The sequence below is a fragment of the Rhinopithecus bieti genome, unplaced genomic scaffold (genome assembly GCF_001698545.2).
Source record: "Rhinopithecus bieti isolate Rb0 unplaced genomic scaffold, ASM169854v2 scaffold_23405, whole genome shotgun sequence".
Classification (NCBI taxonomy): domain Eukaryota; kingdom Metazoa; phylum Chordata; class Mammalia; order Primates; family Cercopithecidae; genus Rhinopithecus; species Rhinopithecus bieti.
The window spans coordinates 731,602-759,501 of NW_016811519.1; the positions used below are offsets into that span (position 1 = coordinate 731,602).

A 27,900-nucleotide genomic window follows, 5' to 3' on the forward strand; every position below is an offset into this window, starting at 1 on the left:
TTTTTTTGAGACGGAGTCTCGCTCTGTCGCCCAGGCTGGAGTGCAGTGGCTGGATCTCAGCTCACTGCAAGCTCCACCTCCTGGGTTCATGCCATTCTCCTGCCTCAGCCTCCCACGTAGCTGGGACTACAGGCGCCCGCCACATCACCCGGCTAGTTTTTTGTATTTTTTAGTAGAGACGGGGTTTCACCGTGTTAGCCAGGATGAAGTCGATCTCCTGACCTCGTGATCCGCCCGTCTCGGCCTCCCAAAGTGCTGGGATTACAGGCTTGAGCCACCGCGCCCGGCCACAGTACTATCTTTTATATGAGATGGAAAAATATGTACAAGAACATATAGAAGGATACAGGTATGGATATATATATATGCCAATAGATATCTGCTTATATATGCAAGAAATATTGGACAGTTAAACCAATAACAGAAAATAGTTACATATGCAGGGAAGGAGGGAGAGAGAGGCGAAGGGATAGGGATGAAAGCAAGACTTCTCTGAATATAACTCATTATAAAACTTTGACTTTGGAATCATGCAAATACTTTATCACTTAAAAAAAATCAATCCAAAAAATAATAGGATGAACATAAGCAGCTTCCATATTCAGATTCTTTTCCACTAATACTGTCATCTAACCTTCATTTCAACTGACTGTAAAACCTACAATAAATTAACACAATAATTGTAACATGTACACATTTCTCTTGTTATTCATGCTTATTACCATGTCTACCAGCAGCCTGGTATTTTGTCCTGGGTTCTGCTGTAAATTACTCTAATATATTCAAGTCTAATGAAGTACCATATGTGACTGAGTTCCTCTCATCACACTTTAAATTACAAAACCACTTTATCATTTCAGAACTAGCATGGACAAAACAAGTACCTCATTATAGGCCCAGTGACTGGTTTTCATTCAGTGAGTTCTATGGTTATGAACTAATTGTATGAAATTTTCTCTGCCTTTTCTCTAGAGTCAAGCTGGGATATAAAGAGCTAAAGGCCAAAAATGAAAGTGGTTCCACAACTGAAGATCTCTCTTAAGAAACTGAAAATCTCCCTTGAGAATCCTCCCCTCTCTTCCCACTTTCTTCTCCCCATCTCTCTCCCATCATTTCTTTGTCACTCAGAGCCTCCAGAACTGAGTCCCTATATTTCAAGAGGGAGGATACTGTTTCATTGTTTCCTGGAGATTGCTAAGGATGGCAGAGGGTAAGGACTTTAGAAGTGACAGGAAAGGCTGAAAGAGGGGTTGCTACTTAGTACTGTTTCTAAAAATCCTAACAAACACTCCACATTTACCTTGAGGATCTACACATAAGGTTCACGATCTCCTAGGAGATCTAAAACCCAATAAACCCCGGCACTTTGGGAGGCTGAGGCAAGTGGGTCACTTGAGGTCAGGAGTTTGAGACCACCCTGGCCAACATGAAACACCATCTCCACTAAAAATACAAAAACAATACAAAAAAAATTAGCCAGACGTGCTGGTGGGCACCTGTAATCCCAGTTACTTGGAAGGCTAAGGCAAGAGAACAGCTTGAACCCGGGAGGTGGAGGTTGCAGTGAGTCAAGATTACAACACTACACTCCTGCCTGGGTGACAGAGAGAGACTCTGTCTCAAAAACAAAATAACACAAAACACTTCAAATTCAAAGCCTCTGCCCAAGAAAACACTGCCCACAGCACCCCACTTCTTCCCACTGCTTCGGACAGGACTAGAGCTTTTTCACACTCCCTGCCTCTGTGTGCAATGGGAAGAGTCTCAGCAGGGAAGTTCTTCAGTGTCACATGCACTGCTGCACCAAGAATTAGGAGAAGCCTATGGAGCTCATGCCCTCACTCTCACCTGTGCCTCCATGATGAAGGGCTACAGCTTAGCAACTTTCCCCCAACACCTTCACAGTAATGGGCAAGGCTGGCAAACTCACTAAAATTTGCTAAGTAAGCAGAGAACACTGAAGAAGTGCTTGCAGTAGTCATGGCTCCCTTGATGAGGAGCCTGTGAACCAAGTGAACTTCCCTATTTTCCAAAAGGCCCATACCCATCTTCTTGGAACTGTGATCTCAAGGGGTTTCAAACTACCTGGTGGTAAAAACCAACCTAAGGAATGAAGAGTAAGAAAGCTTGGAAAAGCTAATCTATCTTTGGCCAGGCATGGTGAGACACTTGTAATCCCAGCATTTTGGGAGGCCAAGGCGGGAGTATTGCTTGAGGCCAAGAGTTCAAGACTAGCCTGGGCAACACAGTGAGAACCCCATCTCTATTAAAAAAAAAACAAAAAAAAAGCACTAATCCATCTTTGAAGGAAAAAAATAATTCACTACTTTATGAAAAAACTAATACAGCAATTCACTGGGTGGAATTCTTCCAAGGCCAGCTAGGTATACATTCTGAACATAAAACAGGTAAGTACAAAATTATAAAAAAGTAATTTATATGAGTTATTTTATTCATTAGTGCCTGGCAATGAACATCCTATCTTATCCTACCCAATGATCTAAGAAATCTGAACTGGACTCATCTCTCACCACCTCTTTTAAGAAAAAAAGAGTCTGTGCCTATACTGTTTAAGAAATGCCACATATCTATACTGGGTAAGAGATGTCATGTTTCATGACCAGCAGTCATTCCATTGTTTTCCCAGTTCCTGGCACATCTTAGGCATTCAGCAAATGCTTGCTGAATTCCCTGTCATACTGTCAAATCAAGTCTGTAATCACTGTTAAAATAATAAAGCTGGCTATGTGGTTTAATATCCCAAAGTTAGAGGTCATTAGGCTGTAAAGAAAATACTCTACAATTTCTCAAGCAAGGCTCCTCAGCAGTTAATGGTCTAAGCTGCCCATTCTCTGTCATCCTTTGATCTCTGGAAACCCAGGCTTCACAGAATAAATTCAACTACTCACCTCTACACAGTACTGGGACAAAGCAACCACTGCCAAATGGTTTTGCGGGGAGAAGTCACAGTACTGGATGGTGCTGTGATGGCCCGTGTGGATTTCTCCCAATAGGCCACTGGTATGAATGTCAAAAAGCTGTCAACATAAATAGAGATACCTATGAAGGTAAAATACTTTAAGAGATAAGCTATTCTAATATCCTCCCATTTCAAATATAAGTCCTGAAAAAATATGACAATTACTGATAACTGGGACAATTATTGACAGTCATAAACAAAATACAGATCAATATACATATACTTTAAAAATATTACTCATCTTAAAACATTTTTTTTTAATTATACTTTAAGTTCTAGGGTACATGTGCACAAAGTGCAGTTTTTACATATGTTATACATGTGCCCGTTGGTTGTGCTTGCACCCAAACTCATCAGCACCGATCAACTCCTCATTTCATCAGGTATAACTTACCAAGCCATCCTCCCCCTCCCACTCCCACAATAGGCCCCAGTGTGTGGGATGTTTCCCTTCCTTGTGTCCAAGTGATCTCATTGTTCATTCCCACCTATGAATGAGACATGCGGTGTTTGGTTTCTGTTCTTGTGATCTAGTTGCTGAGAATGATGGTTTTCCAGCTGATTCCCCCCCCCGGGTCCCTCAAAGGACATGAACTCATCTTTTTATGTGCTGCTTAGTATCTCCATGGATGTATATGTGCCACATTTCTTAATCCAGGTCTGTCACTGATGGACATTTGGGTTGATTCTAAGTCTTGCTATGTGAATAGTGAGCAATAAACATACTTGGCATGGTCTTTTAGCAGCATGACTTAAATACTTTGGGTATATACCCGTAATAGGAGGCTGGGTCATATGGATTTTAGTTCTAGGATCCTTGAGGAATTGCCATATTGTTTTCCATAATGTTGAACTAGTTTACAGTCCCACAACTTGTAAAAGTGTTCCTATTTCTCCACATCCTCTCCAATACTGTTGTTTCCAGATTTTTAATGATTGCCATTCTACTGGTGTGAGATGGTATCTCATTGTGCGTTTTGTTTGCCATTTCTCTTGATGGGCCAGTGATGACGAGCATTTTTTCATGTGTCTGTTTGGGCTGTATTGAATGCTCTTCTTTTGAGAAATGTCTGTATCATCTCCTTGCCCACTTTTGGATGGGTGTTGTTGTTTTTTTCTTGTAAATTTGTTTGAGTTCTTTTTGGTTCTGGATAGTAGGCCCTTTGTCAGATGGGTAGATGGCAAAATTTTCTCCCATTCTGTAGGGTTGGTCTGTTCACTACTGATGGTAGTGTTCTTTTGCTGCGCAGAAGCTCTTTAGTTTAATTAGAATCCCATTTGTCAATTTTGGCTTTTGTTGCCCATTGCTTTTGGTGTTTTAGACATGAAGTCCTTGCCCATGCCTAAAAACAATACTTTCTATAAAAGAAATTCATCACAGATGAGCCTCAAGCTAAGCCTAAGAGGACATAAAAGTTTTTGTGGAATAAAGAATAGGACGGCCCAATTAATATACAGAGTAGTTCTCCTATGCCTGTTTATTCAAAGGGAGACAATGAATACTCATAAATGAAAAATATCAAAATAATATAAGGCGAGTTTGTCTAACAATAAAAAAAATAAAAAAATTAGCTCAAATCATTTCTATTTTATCTCTAGAACTACATCATTTTCCTGTTTTGAACCCCAAAAAGCTACTTTTGAGTAATCCAAGTTTCTTCCATTTTTTTTTCTTTTTTTTTTTTTGAGACAGACTTCCACTCTTGTTGCCCAGGCTGGAGTGCAATGGCGCAATCTCGACTTGGCACCATCTCGGCTCACCACAACCTCCACCTCCTGGGTTCAAGCAATTCTCCTGCCTCAGCTTCCCAAGTAGCTGGGATTACAGGCATGCACCACCACGCCCAGCTAATTTTTTTATTTTTAGTAGAGACGGGGTGTCCCCCATGTTGGTTAGGCTGGTCTCGAACTCCCGACCTCAGGTGATCCGCCCACCTTGGCCTCCCAAAGCGCTGGGATTATAGGTGTGAGTCACTGCGCCCAGCCACAGTTTCTTCAATTTTTAAGACTTATAAATGCTGAATATACTCTTCCAAAGTTTTTGCCAAATAAGATGATTTGTATTTACTACATGTATTGATACAGTATAGTGATTTAAGATTAAGACATAGACCTTAGAAAGAAACAAAAAAGCTTCCAGTGGGAGCTATTAAAATGTTTAGTGAATGCATAGTCCCTGCAAGCATGCACATATGGTAGGCAGCATAGTGCTGGAGGCCAAAAACACAGGGCAGGAAATTAGATTTAAAATGCTTCCCAGGACAGGTCATTTTTTTAAAAATTAGTGGCTGACAGTGATCGAGGAAACTTGGCAAATGTGGAATAGGCAGTTGTCCCAATTATGGAATAGTAAAAGAAAAAAGACCTAACAACAGGAGTAGACTCACACAGGAATTGGAAAGAAATAATAGGAGGAGGAAGGAAAGACCAAGGGTAAGAAATCAGGATCTACATGCAGTTAAGGAACACCTTTGGGTGGTTTTCTTTTAGCATGGTAAAACAGGGAACTGCTGTACAGATTTTTAAAACAGGGCATTTCATGTAATATAAAATTATTTTCCTCTCACTAGAACAGGTCTCTTAAAATCTTTTAAAAAGTTATCTTTTGTTCAGCATCACTGGTAATTGGGAAAACACAAATCAAACCACAAGGAGAAACCACTTCACACCTACTAGGATAGGTATAATTTTAAAAATGAACAATAAGTTTTATCAAGGATGTGGAGAAATTGAAACCCTCGAACATTGCTAGTGGAATGTAAAATGGTGCAGCTGCTGTGGAAAAATCTAGTGGTTCCTCAGAAAACTAAATAAAGAATTACCATATGACCCAGTAATTCCACTCCTAGGTATACACACAAGGCTCAAATAGATATTTGTACACCAATGTTGCAGCATTATTCAGAGTAGCCAAAACGTGGAAACAAACCAAGTGTCCATCAACAGATGAATGGATGAACAAAATGTGATATATACATACAATGGAGTATTATTCAGCCATAAGAGGAAATACTGTTCTGATACATGCTACAACATGAATGAACCTTGAAAACATGCTCAATGAAATGAGTCAGACACAAAAGAACTGATATTATATGATTCCACTTATATGAAATACCTAGGCAAATTCACAGATTACATTAGAGGTTACAAAGATCTAGCAAGAGAGGGGAAAGAGGAGTTATTACTTCATGGTTACAAAGCTTCTGTTTAGGGTGATGAAAAAGTTTTGGAAATATGTAGTGGTAATGGTTACACAGCATTGTGAATTTAATGCCACTGAAATGTACATTTTCAGGTGGTTAAAATGGCAAATTTTCCATTATATGCATTTTATCACAATAAAAAAAGTTTTAATCTTCAAGTCTTGCAAATGCAATGGTTCCTTTTTTGTTCTTACAGATTTTAACTTAAAGGGAGATATTTTTCCTCTTAGTTTTCTGCTAAAGGGGTACAAACTCATAAGCAATCAACACCAAGGATTGCAGCACTAGATCAATAACAATCATATACATGATCCCTTATATAACCATATTCTATATTTCAATTATGCTCTTTAAAACAGTAATATCCCTCATTCAAGTATTTTGAAATCACTATTAGATCAGAATGTAACTGAGCCATGAATCAGAAGATCTGGCTCTCCCAATCACAATGTAACTTTGGACAAATTATTTGGCTGCTCTGAACCTCAGCTGCCTCATTATTATCATAGGGCTACTGTAACCTGCTGCTTCTTGAATACTTACATCAAAAGAAATTATATGTGAGAGCACTCTGAATACCACAAATATAAGCTACTGTTAGACATGGGGAAGAAAAGCAAAGCATTTTCTTATTTACTTTTTTCATATTTTCCTCAGTTACTTTATAAAAATTTCACAACCTTGTTCAGTCATTGATGAGCATTTCTATCAGAGTCATCAAATCATAAAATTGTAGGTGTAAGAAAGCACTTTGAAAAATCACCTAAACCAATGTAATTGAAATTGAAGAAAAAAAAGGAGTAATTCAGAAAGCATTCTATGTTTTAAATACATTTTAAATACATTTGAGGAACACTGGATTCGATGGCATAAATTGTAATATAGGACTTCCTGGGGCCCTGAATATGTTAGTTCACACCGTGTGCCTAATAAGGGAAAGCAATACAAAACATATTTCCCAAATGGTGTAACCATGGAGACCTTTCCTCACAACGCCATCCTTATCTCATGGAGCACAGTTCCAAAGAACCATGACAGGTTAGGAAGACTGCCCAAAATCACACAACTGACTTTATTTTTATCAATAAACATTGTAAAATGCAAAAATGAATAGAAATTTTAACTTTCTTTAAATCAGACTGAAGTTGGCTTTTTAAAGTACTTACAAAGATTTTATTTTTTGCTGCCACCATTATCCTTGCACCATCAGCAAACCACGAACAACACTTCACTATCACTTCCATATCCTCTTGAGGGTCCTCTGAATTTAGGAAGAACTGTTTCACATTAAAGCTTTTCCTCTCGTTTGCTGATGTCACATCCCAAAGCTTTGAATTAAAGTAATAAAAAAAGAAAAAGTTTGTTTTACTCTAAAATCACACCTCTAGAATTCTTTCTGAATTAAATGCCACATAAACTTATTCACTTCAGTTGATGAATTATTTTACCTATGAATGACTTTTGTAAGGTTTTAAATTAAGATCTCCATTTTCATTATCATGTTCTTAAAAGAAAAAATTAGAAGCACTGCCCAAAATGCAGAACGTAAAATTAAATAAAAGTTAAGAGTCTTGCATGGTGTGGGGGCTAAAAATTACATGTTGACAGTAAGGACACAAGTGGAAGAAAGGTGGTAAGATGAAGAGACTCACGACTTGCCACTGCTGCCCTCTGCTGTGCCAGGAATGAAGTGTGCTTCCCAAACCTACCACTAACAGCAGGAAGACTACACAGGACCCAGTCCAAGTTAGGTCGTGACCTAGCAGAGCATTCAGAGACATAAGGAAGTCTCTGAAAACAGGGACAAGCAAGACTCTTTGTGTGCTTGGCAGGGCTAGATAGGGCTATAAAACTAACTGGATCCTGAGGAATGAGATACAAAATACCATAAACTTTGCTCACTAGTAGGACCACTTGAATAGAACAACAGACAAAGGCCTTCAAGAAGATCCACTTTCACTCTTCTGGGCCATGAGCAGCATCTCGGCCTCACAGAGTGATAATGACTGCCCATGCCCAAACCAAAGGTTGGCCATGGAGAAGGATGGGGGTGCGGGGAGAAAGCTGCTTCTCAGACTTTAAGTCAGCTTCCAAAGCATAACTCCCAGGTAAAACCTAATTTGTCTGGCCAGGTACATTTTCAAATCTCTTGAGTAAAAAGAAGTATTATATATACTAAGAAACATGGCCAAAACCAAAACTTTTCTACTTGCAACAACTGCGGTAATCTGGGTAATGCAAAAGAGACGGCAGGTGCTAAAACAGCCTTCCCTGATACTAAAGAAAAAATAATAATAATAATAAACATAAATGCCTGAACCTTCAGTTACATCATCCTGAATATACGAGAAATCAGTTTCCCTATTAATACGAAAATCAGGCTGGGTACAGTGGTTCACACCTGTAATCCCAGCACTTTGGGAAGCCAAGGTGGGAGGATCACTTGAGCCCAGGAGTTCAAGACCAGCCTGGGCAACATAGTGAGACCTCATCTGTTTTGTTTTGTTTTCCATTTAAAAAAATTTTTTAAAACAAAAGAAAAGAAAAGCAACTACTGCCTGAATTTTAAAAAGAAAAATAAAAGTAGCACAATCCAACTTGATTATACATGTCTAAACTGCATGTGTTTCTGGACCTGACTTCGGCTTCTATCAAGCAGTGATGAAATCCCACATATTGAGGGATCACATAAACTAATACCAGCATTTCATTCTGAGCAAGTCGCTGCACTGTATCCAGGGTCCCTGTGAACCCCATGCCTTTGCGTGCTTTAAACGGCAATTTTTAAATAGAACTCGCATTTTAAAATAGTTCATCTCACAGCCTGAAAAGCACATGCTTATCAACATGCTACCCTATAAAACGCTTAAAAAGTTATACAGCCATTTGGGGCAGGACATAATTTTACAGTTTTCATCCTCTCAAAAGGTAAAAGCTTTCAGGAGACTTTGACCTTGAAATGCTGTTATCTAACATCATTTTGCAGGACCTCTGCTTACTACCTGTCATTGTATCAGTGTGAACAAACCAATGATACTGACAGACTTAACAGCACTGTGGGAAAGCCACCACAAACATGGGCAGTTCTCACCAAGAGTGCAGCAGTGTCTGTCCCCTGCTGCGAGTGCTCTGTGCGCCACAATCACATTTTGATACTCATACATGAATATGGAAATCAAACTCCTGTCCCTGTCAAATGACAACTTTTTAAAAAGTGTCCGAGTTTGAAGACGTCTTAGTTTGACTTCAAGTGACACAGCAAGGGTTTATCATCTTTAACACATATATTAAACGCTATGCTAGTCACTTTTAGAGACTATATAAATGAATCAGATACAGATACTACCCTCAAGGAATTGACAGGCCAGTAAGGGAAGTAAGACAAGCACATAAATAACTTAAATACAAAATATGTCACGTGTCATTTGAAAGGAAAAGGTATAGCACAGTGGGAAGGCTGTATGCAAGCTGAGGGCTTGAGGGAACACTTTGTACAGGAGGTAGCCACCTCACTCTACTCCCTGAGATTAGCCAATCTTATACCAACTTAAGACAGAGAATGTCAACATCAAAAAGACAGGGGAACACTCCAGGGCCTAGAGCCTATTCCAAGTGATCAGCATAAGCTAAAGTACAAAATGAGAAAACAAAGACAATGAAAAAGAAGAACAAGTTCAATCTGGTTGTAGCATCAGGTATGTGAACCCTTCCCCAACAGAGTCCTTAACTGCTCTCAGAGCACCGTCTTCATACTTTTATCATTTTCATGGTTCATCTATTCACTTATGTTCTCCCCAACTTGATTCTGAACAGTTCAGAACAGCCAGGAAGTATACTTTTTCTTTTTTAGTGTTTAAAATCCAAATGCCTAGTACAGTATCTGGCACACACTAAGTATTCAATAAATACATGTTAAATGAAAAGACTGATTACTCCCGGCAGGGTACAGTGGCTCATTCCTGTAATCCTAGCACCTTGGGAGGCTGAGGCAAGCAGAACACTTGAGCCCAGGAATTCAAGACCAACCTGGGCAACATGGTGAAACCCCATCTCTACAAACAAACAAACAAAAAGACAGATCACTCCCAAGTTTCAAGCACAAGCAAGTACAGACAATAGTGTTGCTGAAAGAAATAGGGTTCAGGTGTTAAAGATGCAGACAGAACACATACAGCTCTGCTATGGTTTGGAGATGGTTTATTTATCCTGACCCAGACTCGAAAATTTGATCCCCACTGTGGCAGTGTTGGGAAGTAGGGATTGATGGGAGGTGTCTGAGTCATGGGGGTGGATCCCTCATAAACAGATGAATGCCTTCTAATGCCTTCCCACTGGGGTGAGTTCTCTGGGAATGGATTAGTTCTCAAGAGTGCGGGTTGTTGAAAACAGTCTGGGGCCAGACGCGGTGGCTCAAGCCTGTAATCCCAGCACTTTGGGAGGCCGAGACGGGCGGATCACGAGGTCAGGAGATCGAGACCATCCTGGCTAATACGGTGAAACCCTGTCTCTACTAAAAAATACAAAAAAAAAAAAAAAAACTAGTCGGGCGAGGTGGCGGGTGCCTGTAGTCCCAGCTACTCGGGAGGCTGAAGCAGGAGAATGGCGTAAACCCGGAAGGCGGAGCTTGCAGTGAGCTGAGATCCGGCCACTGCACTCCAGCCTGGGCGACAGAGCCAGACTCCGTCTCAAAAAAAAAAAAAGAAAGAAAACAGTCTGGCTTCCTGGGTTTCGCTATCTTCAATCCTCTCTTTTAATATGATATCTTTGCACACGCCCACTTCCCTTCCCCTTTCCATCATGAGTGGAAGCAGCCCAAAGCCCTCATCAGGTGCAGCTGCCCAATCCTGGAATTTCCGGCCATCAGAATCATGAGCCAAGTAAACCCCTTTTCTTTATAAATTACCCAGTCTCAGGTATTGTGTTACAGAAAACAGAGAACAGACAAAGACAATTTCCAAACTCTCCCAAAACTCAGGCAAACAATAGTAATGGGAATTTTTCTCTCTAGGCATAATCCACACAGCAAAGGAAAATGGAGAAAGAGACAGCAGCAACAAAATCACCAAGTCTAGAAAGCAGAAAGGCAAGTAATAGGCAGACTCCTAGAAATAAATTCTGAGCCTGCAGTGGGGAAATCCAAGCAGCCCAATAACCCCACAGAACTCCGAAAAGACTCAGGAAGTGCTGGCACCCAGTACCTTCTGAAAAAGGTGAAGCTAAGTCCTCCAAAAAGACTCAGAAGTGCTGACACCCAGTACCTTCTGATAAAGGTGAAGCTAAGTCAAGAGGAATCTTTAAAAGTCCGTTGAAATCTCCTCCCTCCACTCTGCAACCCAGGGGGCCTATGTCCCTACTCTGGCAGAATACAAGGCTATTCTATACCCTACACAGTTGAGAGAAGGGTCACTTGAAAACAGGGAAATTAAGAGAAAGTCTATTTTCTACATGTTGAGATCTCTGCCCAGATATCATCTCAGAACTGGCCAGAGTCATATCCTACAAATAGAAGATTAAAATTTCTACTAGCCAAGCATGGTGGTACACACCTGTAGTCCCAGCTCCTCAAGAGGCTAAGGTGGGAGGATCACTTGAGTCTAGGAGGTTGAGGCTGCAGTGAGCTGCAGTCACACCACTGCACTCCAGTGCTCCAGCCTTGTGTGACAGAGTGAGATCCTGTCTCAAAAAAAAGGAGGGGAGTTGGGCGCAGTGGCTCACACCTGTAATCCCAGCACTTTGGGAGGCCAAGGAAGGTGGATCATGAGGTCAGGGGTTCAAGACGAGCCTGGCCAACATGGTGAAACCCCATCTCTACTAAAAACACAAAAATGAGCCGGGTGTGGTGGTACATGCCTGTAATCCCAGCTACTTGGGAGGCTGAGACAGAAGAACTGCTTGAACCCAAAAGGGTAGAGGTTGCGGTGAGCCGAGATTGCGCCACTGTACTCCAGCCTGGGCAACAGAGCAAGACTCCATCTTGGGAGGGGAAAAAAAAAAAGACAAGAAAAAGAAAAAAGAGAAAAGAAAATTTTTACTCTAGACACCCAACCAGTTCAAGACAAAAGATATAAAGACTTTGACATCAAAACTTCACCATCTTGCAGCAAGCCAAGATGTCACCACAGCACTCCAGCCTGGGCGACACACTAAGACTATCTTAAAAAAAAAAAAAAAAAAAGAGTTCATGATAAAAACAGATAACCCATAGGAAAACCACAACTTAAAAGTTCACAATTCCCAATCAACTTGTTGGTGATGTATTCTTAAATATGAGCAGATAGCAAAGGATCAGATAGCTAAGATATACCTATGTCTAAAATCCAAACAGAAACCAAAACCAACAAATAGAAAAATATCTATTACACAGGAATATGAAAACTTCAAAAAAAAAACCTTATTACTAATGGCCATAAAAAGATAAAAGATGCGATGCTGCATCCATGAAACAAGAACAGAATAATATTTAAAAGCAACTGATCACAAGAATGAATACTTAAAAATATGGTAGCAGAAATTTAAAACTCAATAGAAAGACAGAAAAATAAAGCTAAAGAAATGTTTCAAAAGTAGGGCAAATGGACAAAAGAAGGAATGAGAGGAAAAAAATTTTGATCCAGAAACACAAGTATTCCAGAAAGAGAAAATAGGAAGAAATCAAATAATTCAAAGAAACGCCAGGACCGAAGGATAAGTTTCCAAATTGAAAGAAGCCACCATTCTGTAGGCAGTTTACTCTGTTGACGGTTTCTTTTGCTGTGCAGAAGCTTTCATTTAGTTAGGTTCCACTTGTCAAAGTTTGTTTTTCTAGCAATTGCTTTTGAGGACTTGGCCAAAAATTATTTGCCAAGACTGATGTCAAGAAGGGTATTTCCTAGGTTTTCTTCTAGGATTTTAATAGCTTGAGGTCATATATTTAAATTTTTTATCTATCTTTAACTTTTATATGTGGTAAAAGGTAAGGGTCTAGTTTCATTCTTCTGAATATGGCTAGCCAGTTATCCCAGCACCATTTATTGAAGAGACAGTCCTCTCTCCCATTGCTTTTGTTGGCCTTGTTAAAAACTATGCATCCAACAAAGGTCTAATATCCAGAATTCATAAGGAACTTAAGCAAATCAGCAAGTGAAAAACAGAGACATCTTTAGACATTATAATAAAGACACCTTAAAAATGTACTTCCCATAGATTCTTTCTTAGGAAGCTAGAGGAGATTCTCCACCAAGCTGAGAAAGTAAGCCAAGAAAGAGGACAAAAAAAAAAACTAAAAAACAAGGGTTCCAACTTAAGAGAAAAGCAAAAGGAATCCCTAGGATGATGGTAAGGAAGATCTCAGGATGGCAGCTGGACTCTGGGAATAGTATTACCATTACCGATCAGAATGGAGCAAGACAGAACCTTCCAAAAATGTTGTTTCCAAGAAAAGACTTATAAAATGCCTGGTAAGTTTGAATCACTTAAGGAGCAAGTTAACAAGACAGAGTTTGAAGATAAGCACATTTAAAGACTAAACAAATGAAAAAACTTATTAACCCCAGGGAAAACAGAAAGCTAATAAGAGAGGGAAAAAAATTCATACTACATGACTCAATTGTGATTAGTTACAATGATGTAAACCCTGAACACTGTTCTAATCAAAATCAGTGTACAAAAATCAGTTAGCCAGGCACAGTGGTTCATGCCGGTACGCCCAGCACTTTGGGAGGCTGAGGCCAAAGGATCACTTGAGGCCAGGAGTTTGAGACCAGCCTGGCCAACACAGTAAGACCTTCTTTCTATTTAAGAAAAAAAACAAAAATCAGTAGCACTTCTGTACATCCATAACATTCAAGCTGAGAGCCAAATCAAGAACACAATCCCATTTACAGTAGCCACACAAAAAAAAATAAAATACCCAGGAATACATCTAACCAAGGAAGTGAAAGATCTCTACAGGGAGAACTATAAAACATTGCTAAAAGAAATCATGCATGACCTAAACAAATGGAAAAATATTCCATGCTCGTGACTGGAACAATCAATATCATTAACATGGCCATACTATCCAAAACAATCTACAGGTTCAACACTATTCCTATCAAACTAGCAACGTTATTTATCACAGATTTAGAAAAAAATATCTAAAATTCATTTAGAATCAAAAAGGGTCCAAATAACCAAAGCAATTCTAAGCAAAAAGAACGAAGCCAGAGGCATCACATTACCATACCTGAAACCATATTACAAGGCTACAACAAGCAAAACAGCATGGTACTGGTAGAAAAACAGACACATAGACCAATGGAACAGGGCAGGGAACCCAAAAATAAAGCCACACACCTACAACTATCTGATCTTCAACCAAGCTGACAAAAATAAGCAACCAAGGAAAGACTCCCTCTTCAATCAATGGTGTTGAGATAACTGGCTACCCATATACAGAAGAATGAAACTGTACCTTATATTTCACCATATACAAAAATTAACCCAAGAAAGATTAAAGATTTATATGTAAGACCTCAAACTAAACCTAGCAAACACCATTCTGAGTATCAACCTTAGCAAAGAATTTATGCTTAAGTATTCAAAAGCAAATGCAACAGAAACAAAAATTGACAAGTGGGACCTACTTAAATGAAAGAGCTTCTGGATAGAAAAAGAAATGATCAACAGAGTAAACAGACACCTTACAGAATAGGAGAAAATATTCACAAACTATGCATCTGACAAAGGTCTACTATCCAGAATCTGTAAGGAACTTAAAACAATTCAACAAGCAAAAAACACCACCACTAAAAAGTGAGCAAAGGACATGAACAGACACTTCTTAAAAGAAGACATACAAGCGGTCAACAAGCACATGAAAAAAATGTTCCACATCACTAATCATCAGCGAAATGCAAATCAAAACCACAGTGAGATACCACCATCACACTCCAGTCAGAATGGTTATTATTAAAAAGTCAAAAAATGGCTGAATGTGGTGGGTCACATCTGTAGTCCCAGTATTTTGGAAGGTTGAGGTGGGAAGATCACTTAAGCCCATAGTTTGAGAACAGCCTGAGCAAGAGGGCACAATCCCATCTCCATTTAAAAAAAAAAAAATTATATATATATATGTGTGTGTGTGTGTGTGTATGTATGTATATATATGTATATATATATTTACTATGTATATTTTTATATGTTTATATATTTATGTATTTTTTATATATGTATTTTTTGTTTTAGTCAAAAACTAAAAGATGCCAGGGAGGCTGCAGAGAAAAGAGAATGCTTATACACTGCTGGTGGGAATGTAAATTTGTTCAGTGACTTTGTAAAGCAGTTTGGAGATTTCTCAAAGAACTTAAAATAGAACTACCATTCAACCCAGCAATCCCATTACTGGGTATATACCCAAAGGAAAATAAATCATTCTACCAAAAAGACACATGCACTTGTATATTCACTGCAGCACTATTCACAATAGCAAAGACATGGAATCAACCTAGGTGTCCATCAAAGGAAGGTTAAAGAAAATATGGTACATATACACCATGGGATACAACACAGCCATAAAGAATAAAATAATGACCTTTCCAGCAACATGGATGCAGTTGGAGGCCATTATCCTAAGCAAATTAATGCAGGAACAGAAAACCAAATACTACATGTTCTCACTTTAAGCCAGAGCTAAACATTGGGTACACAAAGACATAAAGATAACAATAAATGTTGGGGACTACTAGAGTTGGGGAGAGGGGGAATGAGGCACCTACTGGGTACTATGCTATCTGGATGACAGGATCAGTTGTACCCAAACCTTCAGCATCAGCATGACGCAATATACTCACGTAACAAACCTGCACATGTACCCCTGAATCTAAATAAAAGTTGAATTTTTTTTTTTAATTATGAAACATGGGCCGGGCCCAGTGGCTCACGCCTGTCATCCCAGCACCTTGGGAGGCCGAGGCGGGCGGATCATGAGGTCAGGAGATCAAGACCATCCTGGCTAACACGGTGAAACCCCGTCTCTATTAAAAATACAAAAAAAAATAGCTGGGTGTGGTGGCGGGCGCCTGTAATCCCAGCTACTCAGGAGGCTGAGGCAGGAGAAAGGCATGAACCCGGGAGGCGGAGCTTACAGTGAGCCGAGATCGCGCCACTGCACTCCAGCCTGGGTGACAGAGCGAGACTCCATCTCAAAAAAAAAAAAACATGAAACATAAAAAGTAGGTCATGTTCGAGAAGAGAATAATTAACTCAGTTTGGAGCACAATAACTTTGAGGTATGGTATGTTACTTAAGTGACAAACAACTAGCAGAAAGTTAGGAATGAAGGACACAGCACATAAAATGAGGGCTGCAGATGACATACCTGAAAGGATGAGAGTTGAAGTCATGAGACTGAATGAACTGGGATGGAAGAGTGGTGATAGAAGTGGTAGCCAAGGTTAGATGCTGCAGGAACAGCTACATTGTAATGGTCAGGGAAGATAGTTAACGAAGGGATCACAGAGCTAAGAGAAAGAATAAAACATTGATGTAAAATGAGGATAGTTCCAAAAAAAAAAAAACTAGGTGGTCATTGGAGGCTTGACCAATAGTAATACAACAAAAATAACGAGAATCAGATAAAGAAAAATATCAGATTTCACACTATTCCAGAGGGCCTCAGACTACCAAAAAAAAAAACTGAAACTGAAAATAAAACTAGATTTTTACATTTAAGGGAATACATGGAAGATGAAACCAGGTTAAAAAATGGTTAAGTAGTGAGTGGGTAGTCAGGAAACAGAGGCAAATAATGATTTAAGAAGCCCAGTCATGAAGGAAAAGAGAAAAACAGAATGACAACTTTAAAGAACAATACAATCAAGGAAGAATCAAAGGTTTTCACCTTTTGGTTTTTTGGGTTTTTTATTTTTTTATTTATTTTTATTTTTTTTTTTGAGACGAGTCTCGCTCTGTCACCCAGGCTGGAGTGCAGTGGTGCCCAGTCTCTGCTCACTGCAAGCTCCGCCTCCCAGGTTCATGCCATTCTCCTGCCTCAGTCTCCCGAGTAGCTGGGACTGCAGGCACCCGCTACCACGCCCAGGTAATTTTTTGTATTTTTTCTTTAGTAGAGACGAGGTTTCACCGTGTTAGCCAAGATGGTCTCGATCTCCTGACCTCGTGATCCACCCGCCTCGGCCTCCAAATGTGCTGGGATTACAGGCGTAAGCCACTGCGCCCGGCCACATTTTTTGGTTTTATAAGGCTCAGGAAGGCCAAAGAACATTTGTAGGCTGTGGAAAATAATTCAAAAAAGAAGAAAAATCTGAAGAAGCAACATAGAGAGGAAACAACAAATGAAACAAGGTGCCAGGAAAAGAAGGAAAGGGAGGAACAGTAGGTACAAGTACAGGATTTTTTCTATTTTTTTTCAAGACAAAGTCTCACTCTGTCACCCAGGCTGGAGTGCAGTGGCACAATCTCGGCTCACTGCAACCTCCACCTCCCAGGTTCAAGCGACTCTCTTGCCTCAGCCTCTCGAGTAGCTGGGACTACAGGTGGCGCCATCACCCCCAGCTAATTTTTGTATTTTTAGTAGAGACCAGGTTTCACCATGTTGGCCAGGCTGGTTTCGAACTCCTGACCTCATGATCCGCTCACCCTGGCCTCCCAAAGTGCTGGGATTACAGGCATGAGCCGCCACGTCCGGCCCAAGTACAGGATTTTTTGGACACTGTTATGAGAAAAAACAGAGGGAGCAGAGGCTTTTACAGCAATTTTGAGGGGCTTATGATAGTGGACTCTTGGTGGATGGTTTTAATCCTTTGAATGGGTATGAGGCAACATTATTGCCATAGAATAAAAGGGTTAGGGGCTTAAGAACAGCAGAAAAAGGATTAGGATAGGCACTAGTAGAAAAGCAAACAAATTAGGGATGAACAGACCATAATTCCGCAGCAAATAAGGCCCAGCTGAGCTGTACAACTTATATTTGTAGAACATATAAATGGCCTGGTTTTACAGCTTTCTTGAACATTTGGCAACCTAGTAATAATGGCAAAAATGCTAAGGATAATGCAATCTTCCCAGAACTTGGAATTAGCAAAGGAGATAAGATGAAAGGAAAACTTAAAACATAAAATGCCTTCTTCTGAAATCTTTCACTGAGTAAAAACCAAGAAATAATACGCTGACAAAATGAAAAGAGGGCTGCCTAAATCCATCCACGAGTATTCTGAAAAAACTCCCACAACATGGATTATCCTAAAGGAAGAAGCAGATAAGATACAGCATAGAGGCCAAAATCCATTTACCAGAATATTCTACCCAAGAATGCTCCCAGCACCCACTAACAGCTAGCTAAACTCTACAAAGTAGAATTCTACCCAGAAAGAGTTCCTAGATACCCTGGAGTAATTTATACAAAAACAGTTATCTTCCATCAGCAAAGCAAGATCAAAGATTCAACCAGAGTATCAGAATCAAAACAGTTTACCTTTCTTATGAGTTAGTAGCATTACTGAATCTCCTTCCCTAGAGAGTCTAACAAACAAAATAGTGCCCAGGAGTGTTTAAGTATTTTCCTAGAAAACATGTAGTCAAGAAAATTTACTGAATACATGACTACAATTCTGTACTGTGAGTTACAAAGAAAGGTATAATACAACAAAAAAATGACAAGTTCCCTGCAGATCATAAACCTATATTCAACCTTATCAAAGAAACAGAAGACACGTTAAAATGACTGAACATTACAACACATTTGTAAGTGGAAATCAGAAGACAAATCAAGCAGTTTCTACCTATACATATAGATAGATATATGTACTCAGAACCAAACAGATGGATGCTATAAGAGAACACTTTCTGAAGAATGCTTTGCAGGCCAGGTGTGGTGGCTCATGTCTGCGATCCCAGCACTTTGGAAGACCAAAGTGAGAGGATCGCTTGAGCTTAGGAGTTCAAGGCCAGCCTGGGTAACACAGGGAGATCCCATCTCTACAAAAATTAAACAAAATTAGCCAGGCGTTGTTGTACATGCCTGAAGTCCCAGCTACTCAGGAGGCTGAGGCAGGAGGATCACTCTAGTTAGCCCAGACCACTGCACTCCAGCCGGGGTGACAAAGTAAGACCCTGTCTCTCACACACACACAGACACACTTTCTCACACACACACCCACACACACACACACACACCCTCACACAAAAGGCTTTGCATAAAGTTTTGAGGGGCGTTAAAAAATATGGCAAGTGAAATCGAAGACAAAAAACATCCTAAGAAAAGCTACAGGGGCACACATAAGAAACATCCCAAGAAACACATACAGGGACAGTAGCTGAAATAAAACACCTTGCCCAAAACAGACAATTAAGGTATAGGGGTTAGAAAAAACAAACTTGACAGGAAAGGATGTGGCAGAATGATGAAAGGTGAAGAACCTTACAAGCGATCCCAGTGAGTCTGCGTTTCCTACAGTTTATACTATGGCATAATTTATGTTGAAAATAGTGGTAGGGCCAGATGCAGTGGCTCACTCCTATAATCTGAGCACTTCAGGAGGCCAAGGCAGGCAGACTACTTGAGCCCAGGAGTCTGAGACCAGCCTGGGAAACATGGGCAAAACCCCATCTGTACTAAAAATACAAAAAATTAGCTGGGCATGGTAGCAGGCACTTGCCATCCCAGCTACTCAAGAGGCTGAGGTGGGAGGATCATCTAAGCCCAGGAGACAAAGACTGTGGTGGGCCGTGATCACGTCATTGCACTCCAGCCTAGACAATAGAATAAGACCCTGTTTCAAAAAAAAAGAAAAGAAAAGAAAATAGTGGTAGGCTAGGCTTAGTGGCTCACGCCTATAATCCCAACACTCTGGGATTGCTTGAGCCCAGGAGTTGGAGACAAGCATGGGTAACATAGTGAGATCCTGTCTCTTAAAAAATAAAAATTAAAAAATTAGCCAGGTGTGATGGCAAATGCCTATGGCTCCAGTTACTTGAGAGGCTGAAGTATGAGGATTGCTTGAGACCAGGCAGTGAAGGCTGCAGTGAGCCATGACGGCACCACTGCACTCCAGCCTGGGTGAAAGAGACCCTGTCTCCAGAAGAAAAAGAAAAGAAAGAAAACAGTGGTAGAAGGTTATTCTAGTATCTCTGAACTTAGATAAGAAGAGATGGAGAATGCATCTTAGATGGTTGCTATCAGGCATAAGCAGACAACAGCCTGAACTAGAGCAACTACTACATAACAAGAGGGAATAATGTAGACCAAGAGACAACAACATCAAAGATGGGTTGATCTTAAGACCAAAGAAAGGACAGTCAATAAACAGGAGACAGTAGAGACAGGAATAATAAAGTGGAATTAGGAATCTTATTGGAGAAGGTGAGGATTTGAGAAAGAATTATTTCATTTTTTTAGGGCTATAAATTTCAGAAGGCTGAATAAGCTTTTTTCCCCTAACTCTTGCATTTTTCCTACCTTGTGGCTTCTCAGAAACAAGAAAGTCGTAACATAAAAGGTAGAATGAATAAATTATAAGTAAAAACAGGTCCCCAGCCTGGCCAATATGGTGAAACTCCATCTCTACTAAAAATACAAAAATTAGCCAGGCTTGGTGGCAGGCGCCTGTACTCCTAGCTACTCGGGAGGCTGAGGCATGAGAATCACTTGAACCCAGGAGGGAGAGGTTGCAGTGAGCCGAGATCATGCCATTATACTCCAGCCTTGGCAACAGAGTGAGACTCTGTCTCAAAACAAAACAAAACAAACAAAAAACAGATCCTTTACAAACCTGACCCATAGATCTTGCTGTGGTTTAAATGTGTCCCCCAAAGTTCATGTGTTAAAAACTTAATCCCCGATGCAAATATTGAGAGATGGGACCTTCAAAAGTGGTTAGGTCACGAGGGTGCTACCCTCATGAATGGATTAATGCTATTATCTAGGTTCCTGTTAAATGGGTAAGTTCAGCCCCCTCCTCACTCTCTCCCTTTCTGCTGGTGCCCTCTCCCCCAGAACTGTAAAAAATAAATCTCCAATCTTTATAAATTACTCACAGTTTATAGAAGCACAACATAAATTATAGAAGCACAAAATAAACTAAAGCAGATCTCAAAATATTTTATGAACATATGCTTGAAACAAAATGTACACTTAAAATTTAAGAATTCAAATTACAAGAATAAAAATTCTACATTACAGAACTTTTATTTATTTATTTTTTTGAGATGGAGTCTCACTCTGTCACCCAGGCTGGAGTGGAGTGGTATGATCTCAGCTCACTGCAACCTCCGTCTCCCGGGTTCAAGCAATTTTCTGCCTCAGCCTCCCAAGTAGCTGGGATTACAGGTGCTCGCCACCACACCCAGCTAATTCTTGTATTTTTAGTATAGTTTCACCATCTTGGCCAGGCTGATCTTGAACTCCTGACCTTGTGATCCACCCACCTCAGCCTCCCAAAGTGCTGGGATTACAGGCGTGAGCCACCACGCCCAGCCTACATTATAGAACTTTAAGCATTAGGTTATACACCATTCATAAACAATCGTTAGGATAAGCAATTACAGTTAAACTAAATATGCTCCTGGAAGTTGAAAGAAACAGGCTCTTTCTGTAGAAATGTGAAAAAAACAGAAACCTATTTCTATAACCAAATCTTAAGACTTTCCATAAAATATAACCTATTTTAATAGTGTACAAAAGCATACCTTTAAGGTTCCATCAGCTGAGCAACTAGCCAAAAGCTTATCATCTGGTGAAAATCTGCAGTGATTAACTGAATCTGTATGACCAAACATGGTATTTCGACATTCTTTTTGATTCAAATCCCAGAGCTATTTGTGAAAGAAAAAAATATAAATAAACAACTAGTATTGAGTGGGGAAACATCAGAAATCATGTGAAGTTCTTCCTTTTCTCTCATTTAAGCTTTTTGGCTACAGAATGATGTTTAATCCACAGTAACACAAACATATCAAACACAAAAGTATCAAACACAAAAATGAACTTCTGATTAACAAGCAATGGGGCAGCCTTTAGATCAACATGTAAATCTACTAAGGGACTCAAGGGCTCACCGAGGTTTTTAGGCTGAGTACTAAATAACTACCTAAACAACTACTACTTATTTTAATGGAGTGGTTTAGAATCATCATTATTTTACACAGTTACAAAAAGCCAGAGTAAGTAATATATAATATAAACTACTTCCATATTTTTTAATGTTAGGTTATCCAACCCTAAAAATGGTGGAGCAAGTCAAGTACCACCTCCAGGAAGCAATTAACCAAATCCAAAATGTGGCACATTCCACGGGACAAATGACTAAACTGCTCTAATAAATCAATATTATAAGAAAGCAGGCAGAGGAAAAAAGGAACTTTAATAGAATAAAAGAGACTTAAGAGGCAAAACAAATGTTACATGAAGTTTGTTTGGATTCTGATTCCAATAAACGTGACAGAAATGCATGTTTTGAGAAAATGGAATAAGTGAACATGAACCAGGTGTATTACAAAACTATATTTTATTATGTTAGGTGTGATAATAGTATGGTATGATAATAAACATAATATTTATATTAAAGATCTCTGAGATGCATGCCTAAGTATTTTGGGTGAAATGACATTTAGGATTTGCTGTAAAATCCTCTATTCAGGCTGGACATGGTGGCTCACCCCTGTAATCCCAGCACTTTGGGAGGCTGAGGTGGGCGGATCACCTGAGGTCAGGAGTTCAAGACCAGCCTGACCAACACAGCGAAACCCCATCTCTACTAAAAATACGCACTTTGGGAGGCCGAGGCGGGCGGATCACAAGGTCAGGAGATCGAGACCACAGTGAAACCCCGTCTCTACTAAAAATACAAAAAATTAGCCGGGCGCGGTGGCGGGCGTCTGCAGTCCCAGCTACTCAGGAGGCTGAGGCAGGAGAATGGCGTAAACCCAGGAGGCGGAGCTTGCAGTGAGCTGAGATCCGGCCACTGCACTCCAGCCTGGGCGACAGAGCGAGACTCTGTCTCAAAAAAAAAAAAAACAAAAAAAATTAGCTGGGAGTGGTGCCCACACCTGTAATCCCAGCTACTCGGGAGGCTGAGGCATAAGAATTGCTTGAACCCAGGAGGCAGAGGTTGTAATTAGCTGTAATCGCTCCACTGCACTCCAGCCTGGGTGATAGAGAGAGACTCTATTCAAAAAAGTGGAGGAGTTTATAAGCTGTGTGTGGTGGCTCACACCTGTAATCCCAGCACTTTGGGAGGCTGAGGCAGGTGGACCACAAGATCAGGAGATTGAGACCATCCTGGCCAACATGATGAAACCCCATCTCTATTAAAATACAAAAAATTAGCTGGGCATGGTGGCACAGCCCCTGTAGTCCCAGCTACTCAGGAGGCTGAGGCAGGGGAATCACCTGAACCCAGGAGGCAGAGATTGCAGTGAGCCGAGATCGTGCCACTGCACTCCAGCCAAGCAACAGAGCAAGATGCCATCCAAAAAAAAGGGGGAGGAGTATTTATAAAATAAGATTGACAAAATATTAATCACTGTTGAAACTAAATGATGGATACCACAGGGGTTTATATTATGTTTCCTCCCTTTGGGTAGGTTTGGAAATTATAAAAAATGCAAATAAAAGGGATTATAGTCATCTCTGGTGATTTATGCTAATAAGATTAAACCCAGAAGAAGAAATCAATTATTCCCAGATGTTAATTTTGGCAAAAATTATTTGGAAATGATTAGTAAGTGAGATACATCCTGTTCCTCATGTCCACTTCTATCCTTGGCTCCTTTATCCCAGTCCCAGATAAACGCAATTCTTCAGATAAACTCAATTCTTCAGATAAGGCAAGTTACATGAAGGCAGCTTCAGAATTACATATTTTCACCGGCTTTTCTCTGCTCAAGAATCACAAGAAACGCATCCTAATAGTCCTTATGGTAATACAGATAGTATGGCACATCTTAAAGTAAACCTTGTCCTTAATTAAAACGGTTTACTAACCAATAACCCCCTCCCACATGGCAGAGGTTTTATTCCTATATTGAAAAGGAAATATGGACTTCCTCAACCTACAAAATGCCAAAAGCAACATCAAAAATTAGTCATAAATAGTATAACAGTCTTAGTTTTTTTAGCAGTACATTTATTCAAATAGGGCCAAGTTTTTTTGAGTAAAAGTGAACTATAACTGTGATATAATTTTATGTTACTACATTACTCTGTAATTTTGGTCCAATCCAATGTTTTCAAATTGCGCTCTGCAGGGTCCTTGGGATTCTATAAACATAAATATGCCTAAAGAGGCTGGGCGCGGTGGCTCACGCCTGTAATCCCAGCACTCTGGGAGGCCGAGGCGGGCGGATCACAAGGTCAGGAGATCAAGACCAAGGTGAAACTCTGTCTCTACTAAAAATACAAAAAATTAGCCTGGCGCGGTGGCGGGCGCCTGTAGTCCCCGCTACTCAGGAGGCTGAGGCAGGAGAATGGCGTGAACCCGGGAGGCGGAGCTTGAAGTGAGCCGAGATCGTGCCACTGCACTCCAGCCTGGGCGACAGAGCGAGACTCCGTCTCAAAAAAAAAATGCCTAAAGAGCACTATGTGGTGGGGAGAGGTTAGAGATGAAAGGGAATGAGAGAGAATGAGAAAGGAAGGGGAGGGAGGAGGGAGGAGGAGGAGAAGAAAGAAGAGAGGGAGGAGGAGAGAAAAGAAAGGTAAAGAGGGTGACAGGGAGGGAAAGGAATAAAGGGAGAGAGAGACAGAGGAGAGGGAAAAAGGGAGGAAGAGAGAGTCAAGGAGAAATGCAGGTCCTATTCAGCCAGAGCAACAAGCTTTATACACACTGACCTTCTGTGTAATTTTTTCTTCTGAAAAATAAATAAATAAATAAAATTTAGCTTCCTGAACAGGGGATGGAGAGGGCAATTTTCACTAACTGTTTCAGGACTTTCTAAAGATAATTTTCTAATAATTTATTTAAATGTCAAAACATAAGAGTCTATGAAGTTTTCCAAACTGAAATGTCTTTTACTACGTCTCTCAAAAATATCACGTTCAATTGCAAAGACAGTATGACATCAAGGAAGAAAGGTTTGAAAACAATTCAAAAAAAGTTAGCAGATCTTTCTGGGATCCCGGAAAAGGTAATCTAGCTATCTTTATCCACTTAAGAGGAAAAAAAGATACAATCAAACATTATCAAGCATATGTAGAATGAATTTCTATTTTTGGTTTTCATTGGTGTTATCTTTCCCACCAGCACCTTTTCCCTCCTCTCTGCGATAACAGAACCTCTCTTTTGAATTAAGCTCCATTTACGATTCAAGTAGAGTTGACCTCACTCATTTGTCCCACTTCCATATAACTAAACTTGTGACCCTTGGACAATCCAAGGGTTTCATCCTACTGTCCACTGGGGTTACCCTAGCGACGAGCATGTAAGCCAAACTGAGTCAAATAAAGTCTCTCTAAAATTAGATCTACGGGTTCTAGGAAACAGCGCATTTCTCTTACTCTGTGATTGTGAACTATAAGGTAGCCACATTTTTTGTCACATAAAAAGCATGCCTGAACCAACACAAGGGAAGGCAAGAGTCTGGAAATGGAAAGGGAGGTAGAGCCTGAGAACACAGTTTAAGCATTTGGAGTCAGCTATGCCTGAAGCCATGCTATGCTCCCTCTAGACTTTTCAGTTACATGAGCCAATAAAATATTTTTAAACTATTTTGTTTTGCTTCAGCTAATATATTATTGTAGTTTCTATCACTGTGACCAGAAAGTCCTAATAGTAAGATACATAAGAAGATCAAAGGAGATACTCTGATGTACCTATCAAATTTATCTACATAATTCTCAATATCCACACTTACTTTGAGGAAGCAGTCATTTGACCCAGTGGCTAAGAGAAGATGATGACTACTGTTGGTGAAATGGCAGCAATTGACTTGCTCTGAGTGCTCATCATAGGTGTGTACTAGTTCCCCGGTCACAGCATTCCAAATCTAAAGAGAAAAGAGAAAAAATTTACAAATATCCATTATTTTCAAAGGGAGAACAGAGGGGCAAAGTGATGTCCATTGCTTTGCAAATGCTATCTTATCCTGTCATAGCAGATTTTCCTAGTTGGACAAGATGCTAATGAAACTTCTCCCCTTTCTAAAATATGGCAATATTTTGCCTCAATGTTTAAAAAAATTATTTGCAAATATACATATATGTACCTATAGCATAACTGGAGTGTCACGAACACATGACATTTCTTAAGGGCAAGATTTCACATGTTTATATGAATGACAGCAGGTAGAGAAGTGCTTTAAAGAGGGTGGCATAACAGACTTGTGATCAGAAGGGTTGAGCCCAAGAGCTGGCTCTACCACTTATGACTTGTGTGTCACAAATCCCTAACTTACCTGCATCTCAGTTCCCTGTTCTGTAAAATGGGGATATTTATACCTCTCCTACACAATTTAAGATATCCAATGAGATAATGAACATGACAAGTGTTCCATGGACTTCAAGGTACCATATAAATAAGTAAAGGCAGACTGCTTAGCGAAAAAAAATAAAGGTTTTATAGTCTGAGAGAAATCCAGCTTTCAACCCTGTTACTGCTCCCAGTTAATGTAAGCTTGCACAAGAGACTTCATCTCTGAATCTGTGTCCTCTTCTGTAAACGGGATCAACACTTACCTTGCAAGCTGTAGCAGGAAATTGATAATGTAATATAATAAGGTGTATAGTATAAAGACTCTTACAGTGTTCAATTTTCAGTAAAAACTAATCATCATTCTAGCTACTATGTAAGACAACTAAGCAGTCTATGCCATATAACAACAAACAAAAGAAATAAATTACCTAATGAACTTTCACTGGGATTTTGACTTTTTAGAGGTACTAATGTCCTTTTTGCATTTCCTTTGTATCTTATCAAAGCACTGATTAGAATCCCCAGAGGTCCAGAGACTTTATCTTCAAGTTCTTTAATAGGTATTTCTGCCTCTGGCTTAGAAAATAGAAACTCATTATTATTTCCTTTTACTCCATGTAGCTGTGACTTTGGAACTGCCCTCAGTGGCCACCTCCAAGTCTGACTCAGAGTCAGAGTAGAGGCTACAGAGTGAATTAACTGTTGGTTATAAAGCCACAAGTCCAATCTATCAAGAGGTAGATTTTTCCAAGGTCTCAAATTTCGTCTGGACATTCCATAGCCCTCTTCAAGTAGGTGAAAACTTCAGGAAAACACCCAAGGCAAATTTCTTGCCCACTCCACCTAGCCAGATCCAGTAGTGCAGATTCAACTCCTTTGAGAAAGGGTTAAAGTAAGGTCTCTCTTCCATATATCAGTGATAAAACCCACAAGCCTTCAGTTTCTCTTGAATTCTATATTAGTATAAATACTCCAGCTAAAAGCCAAATTTAGGAACAAGAGAATACTTAACGAAGATAAAAATTACTCTCTGGTGGGGCACGGTGGCTCATGCCTGTAATCTCAGCACTTTGGGAGTCAAAGGCAGGCGGATCACTTGAGGCCAGAAGTTCAATACCAGCCTGGCCAACATGGCAAAACTCTGTCTCTACCAAAACCACAAAACTTAGCCAGGCATGGTGGTGCACACCTGTGATCTCAGCTACTCAAGAGGCTGAGGCATAAGAATCAATTGAATCCTGGAGGCGGTGATTGCAGTGAACTGAGATTGCACCACTGCACTCCAGTCTGGGTGTCAGAGCAAGACTCTGCCTCAAAATAAATAAATAAAAATTAC

General features: G+C 40.0%; 1 protein-coding gene across 1 annotated transcript in view; it reads right to left on the bottom strand.

The window, feature by feature from the left end:
- Positions 1-27,900, bottom strand: part of APAF1 (apoptotic peptidase activating factor 1) — a 97,941-nt gene that overhangs the window by 30,527 nt on the left and 39,514 nt on the right. Inside the window, 4 exon segments of the mRNA XM_017893956.1 lie at positions 2,910-3,038; positions 7,353-7,514; positions 21,847-21,972; positions 26,008-26,139. Coding sequence (XP_017749445.1) covers positions 2,910-3,038; positions 7,353-7,514; positions 21,847-21,972; positions 26,008-26,139 — 549 coding nt within the window.